Genomic DNA, 12,762 nt, shown 5'->3' on the forward strand with positions numbered 1-12,762 from the left:
ACTGATAAGGTTTCATGTCAAACCCAGGCACAGTGGGTATTTGCAGATAGGGAAAGTGTACATAACCCTTAGCTTCCTCCTTAACTTCAGTTAGCTTTAACTTTGTACCAGGCAGGTCTGACCTTGATGCAGAACACTATTTCTGAAGTTACAGGAAGAGACTCTTTCCAGCACCCTAGAATGATGCTCTGCCACACATCATTGCAGAGTCTGCACATGCAGGAAATTAAGAAGATTACAATGCTATCTGCAGAAGGAAGTCACACTGATTTCAGTGAAACATGCAGGCATATAAATGATGGTCTAGAGAAAGTTACACAAGCCTGCTGAAGGATCTTAAGACAGAACTGTGGGTTTAACTCCTGTCTAAGTTTCAAGTGCCAGTCGTATCAATCTTTGTTCTTAAAGGGTTAATACGCCCACATGCGAAGCTTTATTTTTAGACAAAGCTTTCTGCCAAGGCACATGGAAACACTCGTTGAAGGGCTGTGAGCTCTGAAAGCCTTGAGTGATTTTCTCCAACTCCTGACATTTGACCGTCTTCTCTCACTGCTCCTTTTAATGGTTACTTCCAGCTCCCTGGCCTCCAGGTGAAACCTCTTTGGAAGGTATCTTGTTATTCAGCTGTGCCAAAACATATCAGCGTTTGAAGTCCATCACTCTGCATTATTAGTCCTCAAAAATCCACATCCCACTGCCCATGTTCATACCTTCTGTCTCTCGGATGTCTAGTACTTTCTTGATCTGAGACAGGGGCATGAGGATGATGTGCTTGAGACAGGCTGGTGGCCTGGTATGGCCATGAGGACTCTTGAAGCCACCAATGACTTTGTGCCGCTTCCTTGCAATCTGTTGGGGGGAAAGGAAAAGAAAAGAAGCATGAAAAGAACCAGCTCCTATATCCCCAGAAACATTTAAACTGAAAGTTCGGTGACAGCTTCTGAAAATCCTAAACAATTCCAACATACAGATTCATGCTTCTATTGCAAAACGTTCACTATTTTTCCCTGAGAGACAGTCAGTTTTTATGTTCACTTGAAAAACCACATGCTGAACTCTGCATTCTTCTTTTGTCTTGTACTTGTAAAATGCTCCAGAATTGCATATGGATAGTAAAGGTGTGTTGTACCAGGCACTTGTAAATAAAGGGTACTCGCTTCCACCCACAAGTAGATACATTTTGAATTAAGTCCCCTCAATTGTGAAAGGACCTTGCAAGCAAGTATATATGCTGCTGTGAAGTATGAGCCCAGTTCAGGCACTGCACTGCACTATTGCACTATACGCTGTAAGCCACGCAGAGTGGCTGGGGAAACCCAGCCAGATGGGTGGAGTATAAATAAATAATAGTAATAATAATAATAATAATAAAGCAACTATGGTTTAATGTGAACAAGTTTATAGACAACAAATGAGGAGAGACCCCAACCGAAACAACTTTTTTGCAACAATTCCTTCCTCCAGGGAGGGAGACTTAATAAGAACAGATCATCAGCCTAAAATACAAAGGAACTGGGAGGAAGCAAAAGGCAACAATGAAGCCAAAAGTAAATGGAACACAAGCAAGCCAGGCAGCTCAAAGAATGTAGACCAGCTTCCAAATTAAGAGCAGCATCATTACATTAGCACATCTAGGCATGCCAAATATACAGTAGATCCAAAACCTGGAGAACTTTAAGGACTGCCTCCGTATGTCATATGTCTTCCTGGGAGGCCCCATTATTGCATCTCACACAGCTGGAGAATAAAGCATTGGCAATCCTGATATAGGCAGCCTGGCTGCAAAACTTTTTATCCTGAGACTATGTCTAGCTCTTTCACTTTTGAGTCCTCCAAGCTCATACTGTCTAGATGTTGGGTGTCTAAACCCCAGCTTTGGGTCCACCAATTTTGGCAACTGGGGGTGGGGAGTAGACATAGCACTGAGGTGAGTAGAGAGATTTAAAGCTCTCCATCAGAGTACTGGGTTAGGATGTAAAACACCCACAACTCAATCAACAGAGCAACCATTTCATGAGTGGGGCAAGGGTGACAGCTCCCATCTGATCTGCACAGCTGTGTGCCGTGTGTACATACACAAGAGTATGGGGTAGCTACACCCACTAGAGCCATGCTGCCCCCAGAAAGCTGGCCAAAGATGAATGTGACTCTCCAGCACCCCCAAAAAAGGTTAATAATCCCCAATATAGACACATACATCTCAGTTGGACACTATCTGTACCTGGCATCTGCTTGCTGATTTGCTAAACTTGTTGCTACTTTGTGTTTTTGAGATTTTATTGATATTGCCTTTTACTATAGTTAGCCTCCGTGAAGCTCCTTCTTAAAAAGCAGAAAAGGGCAAGACAAAAATATTTTTACATGATAGCATACGGGCTAGACAGGGATTGACAAGACTGATTTTGTTTGACACAAAGTAAAAGCAGATTTAGAAAACTGGATTCTGCAACCAAACAACACAATATACACAGCCCAGCTACAATCTTGACAACTGCAGCTCCATGGGCCACAGTTGAAGTCTTTAAAGCCCTAGACGGCCTCGGCCCAGTATACCCCCATCATTCAGTCCGAACACTGAGGTCCGGCGCCCAGAGCCTTCTGGCGGTTTCCTCACTGCAAGAAGCAAAGTCACAGGGAACCAGGCAGTGGGCCTTCTCGGTAGTGGCTCCCGCCTTGTGGAACGCCGTCCCATCAGATGTCAATGAGATAAACAACTATCTGATGTTTAGATGACATCTGAAACAGCCCTGTTTGGGAAAGTTTTTAAATGACTGATGATTTAATGTATTTTTAATCTCCTGTTGGAAGCCGCCCAGAGTGGCTGGGGAAACCCAGCCAGATGGGCGGGGATAAGTAATAAATTGTTGTTGTTGTTGTTTAAACCCACTGGTCAAGGGCGAGGTTCAAGCTAATTTGTGGCTACTGAAGGCAGATTTTTAAGCAGAGTTCCACATCCCTGGTGCTGCAAATTGTACAGACTACAATGAACTGTGTACTTTATGGCCTCCCCCATGCTAGACTCAAGCCTCTGAAACTTGATTAGTTTCTTTTCCCCTAGCTCAGTATCTTTCCAACAGCAATTACAGGTTATATTGCTTGTGTGGACACTTTACGCACACATTTGGTATAGCTTAAGCAGAAGCAAAACAGACTTACCTGGCACAGCCATGTTATTTATTCACATTAAATATAAATAAGCCCCACGAGAACTTTGTGCGCTGCTGAGCCACTGTCTTGAGAACTTGAAACAAATGCCAGGATTCTAAGTGGCGCCAAGAGACCAACCGATTTTGATGAGCTACCACTAGAGTAACCAAGATGTATCAATCCCAAAGATGTGAAAAGCAATCTTCTTTTGCTTGCATCGCATCAAGTGGACATTAGGGATGGGAAGACAGCAGAGAAGGACGGCAAAAAGAAGGCTGCGGGGGAGATTTAAAGCAGCTCTCTTTTTCAGGTTAACAAGTACTCAGCTATAGAAATGAGACACTGGTTTAATCCAAATACGAAGGTACAAGAAGCCAACACTTGACAAAAGCACCAGCCAACTAGACTGGAGGAAACAATGAACCCAGCAATAGTTTCCTCAGTTGACACAGATTGTAATCTTACGTATGCTTACGTGGGAGTAAAGCCCCATTGAACACAGTGGGTTGTATTTCTATGTAAATATGCATGGGATCATGCTGAGTTTTGTAAATAAGATGTCGGAGGTGCTGCTCCTACATGCAGCAGACCAATAAAACTGCCTTGGTTGTAATACTGCAATTTTAAAGAGCTCTGGATTAACTATGAGGGGAAGACCAGTCAGATGAGGTTGTAGTTCAAATCAAAGAATGGTAGAGTTAGAAGGGACCACACAGGTCGTGTAGTCCAACCCTCTGCAATGCAGGAATTTTTTGCCTAAGGTGGTGTTTGGACCCATGACCCTGAGATTAAGAGTCTCATGCTCTACAGAGTTATTTCAGAGCTGCTACTGCCACCACAAGTAAATGTACAGATGGCAATCAACTGATCAGCAACCTCCCCCTGCCCAAATCTTTGATCTAAAAACTGGGGGAGGCTTGTTAACAACTTTCCACCTCCAGCATCTGCCAGAAGGACCCAAAATTGCAAGAGACGTCAGCATTCCCAAGCCGGCAGATGCTCCTTAAAAAAGAAAGGTGTGACCAAGTATAGATTCAGGAGCAGAGCTTCAATGTCATGACTTGAGATGCAAGTTTATTCAACTTGTCTAATTTATACAGGTTACAAAATTCAGCCTCTTGCGGAAGAATTTTCTAGGGCACAGATCTGGTCATAAGTCAATAACCCATACGATGCCTGCGTACTACATTTCTGCAAGAATTCATGTCGGGGGAGGAATTACTCAAAGGCCTCTCTGCTTGCTTCTCAGTGGCAGCATCTCTCCTGCAGCAAATATTTCACTACTAATAGTAAGACATGGCAGCAGAAAGTTGCTCTGTCTTCTCCACTAATCCCTGTATCGAGCTACCAACCATTAAGTCCGCAGAAATAAAGTGTTCCTTGTTGACAGTTTGTGCAGTGGTTCATACCAACTGACTGAGTGGCACATATAGCGTAAAGCTTTCTGTCAAGACAAAAAAAAAAGTGTTCCAGACGTCCTTCGTAGGTTGCAAGTATTTGGATTACTATTTATTCCTCTGGGTTGCAAGTCATTCCAGAATGTCACAGCCAAATGAATATCTATAGACTTACCTCCAGGCAGTCGTTAAAAAGGAACAGGGTGACCTGCTCCCCTCTGTCACAGAGGTCGTCACCAAGCGCAACTGTTTCCAGCCGCTGAATTAGACTTCGGTGAGATGACAGGAGATTGGCCTGTGGGGTATAGGAGAAGCTCATTTAAAAAACAGAACAGAATAGTTCAGGAAGGTGCTTTGTCACCAAGAAATAAAATTAAACAGAGCAGACTTTTAACCTAAAAGATCTGTATAACATTCAAAAACCTGCTGGACGGTAATATTTATGCTATTCTGCAGATTAGATTTCACAGCAGGTAACATTGCGGGTGGCGCGGTGGTCTAAACCACTGAGCCTAGGGCTTGCTGATCAGAAGGTTGGCAGTTCGAATCCCCACGACGAGGTGAGCTCCAGTTGCTCGGTCCCAGCTCCTGCCAACCTAGCAGTTTGAAAGCACGTCAAAGTGCAAGTAGATAAATAGGTACCACTCCAGCGGGAAGGTAACCGGCATTTCTGTGCGCTGCTCTGGCTTTGCCAGAAGTGGCTTAGTCATGCTGGCCACATGACCTGGGAAAACTCTCTGCGGACAAACGTTGGCTCCCTCGGCCAGTAAAGCGAGATGAGCGCAGCAACCCCAGAGTCATTTGCAACTGGACTTAACTGCCAGGGGTCCTTTACCTTTTTTAACATTGCCTTACTGAACCCTTTCAAAAGCTCACATACAGGAATCCTCTCATTGCCCAACAACAGAATACTTCTCCAGTACATCAGCTTATTCTTTCTGTAACCCCACACATTTTTTTCTACAGCATTATTAGGGTCAGCAGATGCTTTCAAAAACTGTATCTGGAAATAAAGTTAATGATCAATTTCAAAATTACTCCAGTTTAGCATAAAAAATTAGTCGTTAATGGTACCACATTCCAAAAACATAGAACACACTCCTAACCTATTGGGGTATGTTAGGTTTCACAGTGTTAACTCATTGGGAGATGTGGAAGCCTTGGAAGAAGGAGACAAGAAAGCAAAACAAAATGCATAGGAGATGTACTGAACTCATAATGGAAGGAATCCAAAGTACCCTGACAACCAAACGGGGTTGGGGAGCTCAACAGAATATTGCAAGCAAGAAATCCATGTTAGAAGTTTGCACTATGAAAACTACAGTTCTTGTACCAATATAAAGCCAGCCTGAAGCAGAATTAACCTCATAGGGTAAAGCTTACTCCTAGGGTCCAATAAAGCCTTGCCGTGGTTTTTGAATACATACAGGAGTCTGCTGCAAGTTACAAAAACAGGAAAAATATTCTAGCACTCTTGAAGTGGCAGAACCAAAAAGGGTGGAATTTATGATACAATCAAAATTCTAAATTAATTTTCTCTACCCTAGTTTTAAGATGTTGTCGAGCATATAATCCAGTTCAATTAGGGGTTGGGCAGCTTCATTCTCCCATTCATCTCAATAAAAACCCTGAACATGTAGCAAGTTAAACATACTTTTTTTGAAAACCTGAAGCAGAGAGAGATGAAACAGCACAGGACAGCTGACCTCACAATTGTTGAGAAGCACGTAGAGCATGAAGCAGCTCAGGTTTGCTAGAGAAAAGCTGGACCAATATTTCAAACAGGCACTGGGGCCCACAGCAACCCCACTGGCCCGGGAGTGTTATGTGAGAAGACTCTCCAATTAAAATTTATTCTTCTCCTCCTCCCCCTACCAAGAGGTCATATCTGTCTAACAAAAGGACTCTACCCCACACATCAGGCTCAGCTTCACTATTAACTTACCGGGCAGCCATCTACTTCATAGACAACATCAAAAATCTGCCTTTGGGCTTCCGTTTTCCTTTTATCTTCATTAATATGCCTGGGGAAAAGAGTAAAAAAAGACTTTTCAGTTGTTAGGGTTTAGGTCCAATACAGACAGGGCATCCAGGTATCTGCTTCATGGCACGTGAAGGTCAGATCCCCCACTTTAAGTTATTGACATAAGCTTGTGCTCAGTGACTATTATGGGTGGGGAGTGTGAGTGTGTGCACACACAATCACACACACACACACCAAACATGTGTCTATACACACATCTACAGCTGAACAGCCTCTTCATCTGCAGAACGGCCACTTCGTTAAGTCAGCTACCCAGAAACCTAGATTACCACAGGAGAATTATGCTATATGCATACCAACACCATGCTAAAATTTGTTTCCTGCTTGGCAGGGGGTTGGACTCGATGGCCCTTGTGGTCTCTTCCAACTCTATGATTCTATGATTCTAAAAATACAAAGCTAAACACAAACAAAAACACCACCTTTTATGAGAGTTCCGTTTTTAAAATCTGCCCGCATTAATTTCTCGCACAGACTTGGGAAATGTGAAAAGACTGCAACGAGCAGCCATGTCAGCAGTTGAAGACTAAAGAGAAGTGTTTTCCACTTGAGGAAGGCCCAAAGGGGGCAGGGGTTCATCGAAACAGATTTGCTGAATTTTCCTCCCTTAAAGCGCTGTAAAGCTACGTACCAGGCAGCTGCTACAGCACTGACCCTTCACACTGACAGCAGTCATGGGAGTCTCCTGCAGTACAAGTAATTCCTACAGAATTCCTATCGTTGTCATTTGAATTTTCACTGGCTTCGGGAGTAAGGGAAAGTATTCATAATATATCCCATAACCTTAAGGAAAAGTTATTGTAACAAGAAAAAGCACCAGTTCCTTTCCACAAAAAGGTTCTGAAAAGCAACAGTTAACTTATTTTTGAAGTAAGACACCTCTCATTACAAAGGTAAAGGTAAAGGATCCCTGACAGTTAAGTCCAGTCGCAGACGACTCTGGGGTTGCGGCGCTCATCTCGCTTTACAGGCCGAGGGAGCCGGCATTTGTCTGCAGACAGTTTTTCTGGGTCATGTGGCCAGCATGGCTAAACCGCTTCTGGCGCAGCCTAACACCGAAACCAGAGCAGCGCACAGAAACATCATTTACCTTCCCGCCGGAGCGGTACCTATTTATCTACTTGCACTTTTTGGGACCGAGCAACGGGAGCTCACCCCGTCACAGGGATTTGAACCGCCAACCTTCTGATCAGCAAGCCCAAGAGGCTCAGTGGTGTAGACCACAGCGCCACCCGCGTCCCTTTCTCATTACAAAACGATGTATCAAATGGATAGCAGTGCCAAAGCAGGGCCTCCCAGTTTTGAGGAGAATTAAACGCTCATAACTTTTTTCCAATGAGTACTATTCAATGTGTGGCTTTTGAGATGGAACCCACAGTTCAGCTGGGAACCTAGCTACCTCATCACAACAGCAGCATTCCCACGGCTTTCTGTTTTCTCTTTTCTTTTTTGGCAGCTGGAAAATACAGGCCGGCAATATACCACAGGATAAACCATACCATTGTTATATATTTCACAGATTCATAGAATAGTAGAATTGCAGGAATTTCATTTGCTGATAGCTTCCCATGAGGCATGCCAAACGAATTTACAATATATGGGCATAGAACAGTTACATATATAGTGGTACCTTGGTTTCTGTGCGTCTCAGAAACCAAACGTTTTGGCTTTCAAACGCCGAAAACCTGAAGTAAATGCTTCCGTTTTCGATTGTGGCTCAGAAGTTGAAGAGCTTCCACTGCGTTTTTTTCCATTTTCTCCATTGAAATCGCAGGCCGCCTCTGCAAGACCCTTTGCGCCTCAGTTTTTGAACGTTTCGGAAGCCAAACAGTCTTCCAGAACGGATTATGTTCGAAAACCAAGGTACCATTTTTATAAATACAACTTTTAAAAACTATATATAATGCATGCTGCCTCTTGAGCAGACAAGTATGGTAGGTAGGTAGGGAGAGAGAGATATGCAGAATACTTGTCTGCTGAATAGACAGTATGCCTTACTGCCAAGCTAGTCTACCATACTAACACCAGACCCAGAGAATATCTCCTAGTAACGAGTATCACCACTTACGTCATCACTTCCTTTAGCGACTCAATGGCTCTCTCTAGAGTTGCCTTGTCAGGATTGTCTTCTGCCGTATGTTTCTTAATGTCTACAACAGGGAAGTGCGAAAAGGGCAACTTTTTAAAATCATGACAAGATAATGTTGACAAAGTTTGAGAACTTGGGGGGGGGCACACTGGTTTTCAATCACCTTTTCACCCCATACAGCTGGAATTTCTTTTCTGTGGTTGCTGAAACTCTTATTTGCAAAACATGGATTTCTTGTCTTTTCTCACCTAGAAAGACTCTCAAACAGCTGAGCCACACCTATTTCAAGGCCTAATGTAAATCAGTGTTTCCCAACCTTTTTTGGGCAAAGGCACACTTGTTTCATGGAAAAAATCTCGAGGCACACCACCATGCCAGATGGGGAAAGGTCACTTTTTACTTATGTAAAAAAAATAAAAAAATAGTAACAGCATAGAAGGTAATGGTTAGGCTAGCATCCCTCTTCCAAATATGCTAGGTTTTTATTTGCAGGGACTGTTCTACATGGGAAAGCATTCAGCACTGTCATTCTCCCATCTGCCATCTGAATTGGTACTATTCTGGGTCAACTTACTCTGCTGCATGTGTAGATGAAAATGGCACCAAGTGTGGGGGAGGGGGCAGAACAGGTTTCAGATACAGGATATTAAGCATACACGTACTTCAGATTGAACTGGTTGCTTGCTTTGCAAGTTTTCATTTCCCAAATGACTGCCTTGGCAAGCGCAATACCTACCAGGCTCAACGCCGGTCTCGCGCTGCCGCTTCCCGCGCTCTCAAGGACCCGGGAGGAGGAAGGCGTGAAGGCAATCCAGAAGGCGCGAAAACCTCGCGCATGCGCAGGCCTTCCGCCTGCGACAGCCCAGTAGGCCGGCCGAAGCGAGCGGCGATGGGATGTGGGAGGGAGCTCGCTCGCCGCCCCGCGTGTGCCTATGCGGGGCACGTTACAGCCCCGGGACGTCAGCGCCACGCAGGCAGCCAGACGGCAAGAGCCCCGCGCTGGGCGGCCTCTCCTCGCTGCCGCCCCGCCTCTCGCCGCCCGCCTCGCCCGCCTCCCTCCCACGGCACACCAGGCAACGTCCCGCGGCACACTAGTGTGCCGCGGAACACCGGTTGGGAAACACTGATGTAAATTATGCAGGTTAGGCCTGTATGACTATACTTAACAGTAGGTGGCAAACGGATTTAAGAACTGCATATGTTTTAGTGACATAAATAACCTACAGAGTGTTTTTGGGGGATGGGAACTGTCAGTCACTGCCCAATTGCATTCCATTATTCCTCTTAATTGAAAGCATGTTTAAAGATCTCCGTAGTGTTAGAGCCTTAAACAAGTCGATTGGAAAGTTTAAAACACAATAATGCTTAAGTATCCACCATCCCCCGAACAGCTCTGTCATGTACATTTGCAGAAAAGGGCATGGAGTCAGATGAAGCCCGTTTCAGTTACAGAGCATTTAGCTCTCCCAATTTGAAGCAACTAAAATAAGGCACCAGCTCACTTGCTCTACAAAAACAAGCGATGCAAAACCAGCCCTCACTTACCATTTAGAAGAAGGGCAACACTAGGCAGCCTCTGAACAGGTCGGATGAGGAGTTCTGCCAAACTCTGTCGACCACACTCTGGTTTAGCTTGATTTATCTATTGAGAGCAAAGTACCGACTCAATCCTTGCCATTGCTAAGTGTGAAATTCTTATTTTCTTTGCATGAGGAGTCAATGCCTGCTGTCTTTAAAGAGGTAGTAGTGCAACCGTTCCTCAGTAAACCTGCGCCAGACTCAGAGGTTTGTAACAACTACCACCCAGTCACAAACATCCCCTTTCTAAGGAAGGTGTAGTGGCCAGAAGCTCTTGGACAAAATGCATTATCTGCAGAGGTTTTCTGCCTTTTTGAGTCCACGGCTCCCCTGACCAACTACATTCTTTCTGCGGCTCCCCTGTGGGGAAATGCTCTGAGTCTCAAAAGCCCAGCTATGTTACCCCTTGCCTGCAGAGCCAGCAGCCCCTCACCCCTTGTTGAACAGCTTCCCTTGTGGACCATTCCTTCAGTCCTCTCTTGATTCCTTGAGAGTCCTCCAAGCACCCACCGTCGCCATCCCTGGTCTCTGAGCTGCCCCACCCCACACCCCAAAGAGAGGTGCCTCCTCACGCTGCCCCACAGCAGCCTGGAAAGAAGATGCCCCCACTACATTATCTGGATCCATTCCCAACCAAAATTCAGGCCTAGCTTCAGAATTGAGTCAGCCTTGGTTACCCTAACCAATGACCTTTATCAGGACAGGACTAGAGGGAATGTGATCCTGTTGTTTCTCTTTGATCTCTCAGCAGCACTCAGTACCATCGACCATATCGGCTGGATCGACTAAATGGGTTGGCAGTAGGAAATACGGCGATTCTACAGGGGTGTTTTCAGAAAATGACGCTAAGAAACTCAACCTTATAGCAATTGTTCTGTGGTGGTCTGCAGGCTTCCATCTTGCTCCCAAGACTACTGAATATCTCTATGAATCCATTGGGAACTGTGTGGAGTGTCTGACATGCCCTCAGTATGCTGATGACACCCAACTCTACTTTCTCTGTATATCCAAGTCAGAAAGGAAGGTGCAAGCCCTGGTTCTTAGACAAGTGGTGGGCCAAGTTGAAGCTCCATCTTAATAAGATGGAGATCCTGTGGATAGTCAGGCCAAAGAATTGGGCAGGTTTTCTACTCTGGATGGAGCTGCCCTCCCTCCAAAACAAACAGACGTGCACTCTGGTGGTGCTCTTAGATCTATCATTGGCTGGAGGCACCAGTCAGATGGGCGGGGTACAAATCATGAATAAATAAGGGGAGGCCCTGCTCACCGTGATGCATTTGGACCAAGCTCACTATGTGGCAATGCCAAGAAGGGCTCTCAATATGGAATTCCCTGCCTCCCTGCCCAGGCCAGGATACAGCTGGTGCCAACTCTGACTTCATTCATCTAGGCTATAGCTTGATAGGAAACTGGAATCTGTTTGATTACTATCTTGTGAACTGTTTGTTAGTGCTACTATTACCCGCTTACTTCGTTTTATAAAATGTAGTAGCACATATGTGACTTTTTAGGCAACCTGCTCTGGGTTTACCTTGGCAATGAAGAGGAGGTAAGCAATATTTTAAATGCTTCAGCAAGTAGGAGTGAAAAACCTCTGCCAATCTACAGGTAAAATCCTAATCCACCTTCGGTCCACACCTGTTCTAAAGGCATTGAAGTCAGACGCTGCTAACTTATTACACAGAAGTCAAAAACATACTCCAAGTCAATACACAGATGAAATCCCTTCCATATATCTATATATCTATATATCTATATCTATGTATCTAATACACACACACACATATACACACAGAATAGGGGAGCAAGGAAAAGGGGGGGAAAGGTAATTACCTTCAGGAAAGCGTGAAACCTTGGCTTCTGTTTTTCGCACTTAGTAATCATTTCCTTGCTCATTTCAAAGAAGTTCACAAAAGGAGGGTATGTTTTCAGTAAGTCTTTTGACTGAAAGAATGCAGAACTTTCATTTACAACAAGCATAAAGCTGAAGTGGAAAAAGGTAATTTTAAAAATTGGTCCTTTACAGCAACCAGCTTAAATATACCATCATGCCCTGAAGTATTTTCAGTCACCACTAAACCAGCTAAGAGGCACTCCACAGCAGCCTTCCCCAACATCTCTGAGATCTACAGGTGTAGGGCAGTATACAAATGCAACAGTACAAGTGTGCAATGCAAAACTTTGCTCGATGTTACTAAAACAAGCTGTGTGTTTTAGCATTGCTTGAGGCTTCCCCCAATTCCTCCAAGACCAGGGGGTTCCTCCCCATGTGCTATGCGAGCCCTCATGGTAATGCAGCTAGTGTTGAAGACTTACATATTTGAGTATGACATCACCAATGCTTTCGCTTTCACTCCAGTTTATCATAAGGTCTTCAAGGTCCTCCTAGAAAATAAATGACATATCGCCTATTAAAAAAAAATTTAGTTTGTAAGATGGAAAGTTATATTAGCATCCTGAACTTGTGCATTTTTTCCTGTTCCCAAATAGCCTTTAATTTAAAGATA

At 44.4% G+C, this 12,762-nt stretch overlaps 1 protein-coding gene and 1 long non-coding RNA gene across 10 annotated transcripts in view; one reads left to right on the forward strand and one right to left on the reverse strand.

The window, feature by feature from the left end:
* The window catches only part of LOC309533343, a 598,890-nt gene that overhangs the window by 525,664 nt on the left and 60,464 nt on the right, over nucleotides 1-12,762 (forward strand). The gene's annotated exons all lie outside the window — the stretch shown is intronic.
* ECT2 (epithelial cell transforming 2) overlaps nucleotides 1-12,762 on the reverse strand; it is a 45,281-nt gene that overhangs the window by 13,868 nt on the left and 18,651 nt on the right. For all 9 annotated transcript variants that reach the window (XM_082224000.1, XM_082223995.1, XM_082223999.1 and 6 more), the window contains 7 exons: nucleotides 12,572-12,640; nucleotides 12,089-12,199; nucleotides 10,223-10,319; nucleotides 8,657-8,738; nucleotides 6,490-6,568; nucleotides 4,720-4,839; nucleotides 711-849 (listed from right to left, as the gene is read on the reverse strand). In XM_082224000.1, the coding sequence (XP_082080126.1) occupies nucleotides 711-849; nucleotides 4,720-4,839; nucleotides 6,490-6,568; nucleotides 8,657-8,738; nucleotides 10,223-10,319; nucleotides 12,089-12,199; nucleotides 12,572-12,640 (697 nt within the window). The remainder of the gene's footprint in view (nucleotides 1-710; nucleotides 850-4,719; nucleotides 4,840-6,489; nucleotides 6,569-8,656; nucleotides 8,739-10,222; nucleotides 10,320-12,088; nucleotides 12,200-12,571; nucleotides 12,641-12,762) is intronic.

This window comes from Podarcis vaucheri (genome assembly GCF_965113315.1).
Source record: "Podarcis vaucheri genome assembly, chromosome: 5".
NCBI lineage: Eukaryota > Metazoa > Chordata > Lepidosauria > Squamata > Lacertidae > Podarcis > Podarcis vaucheri.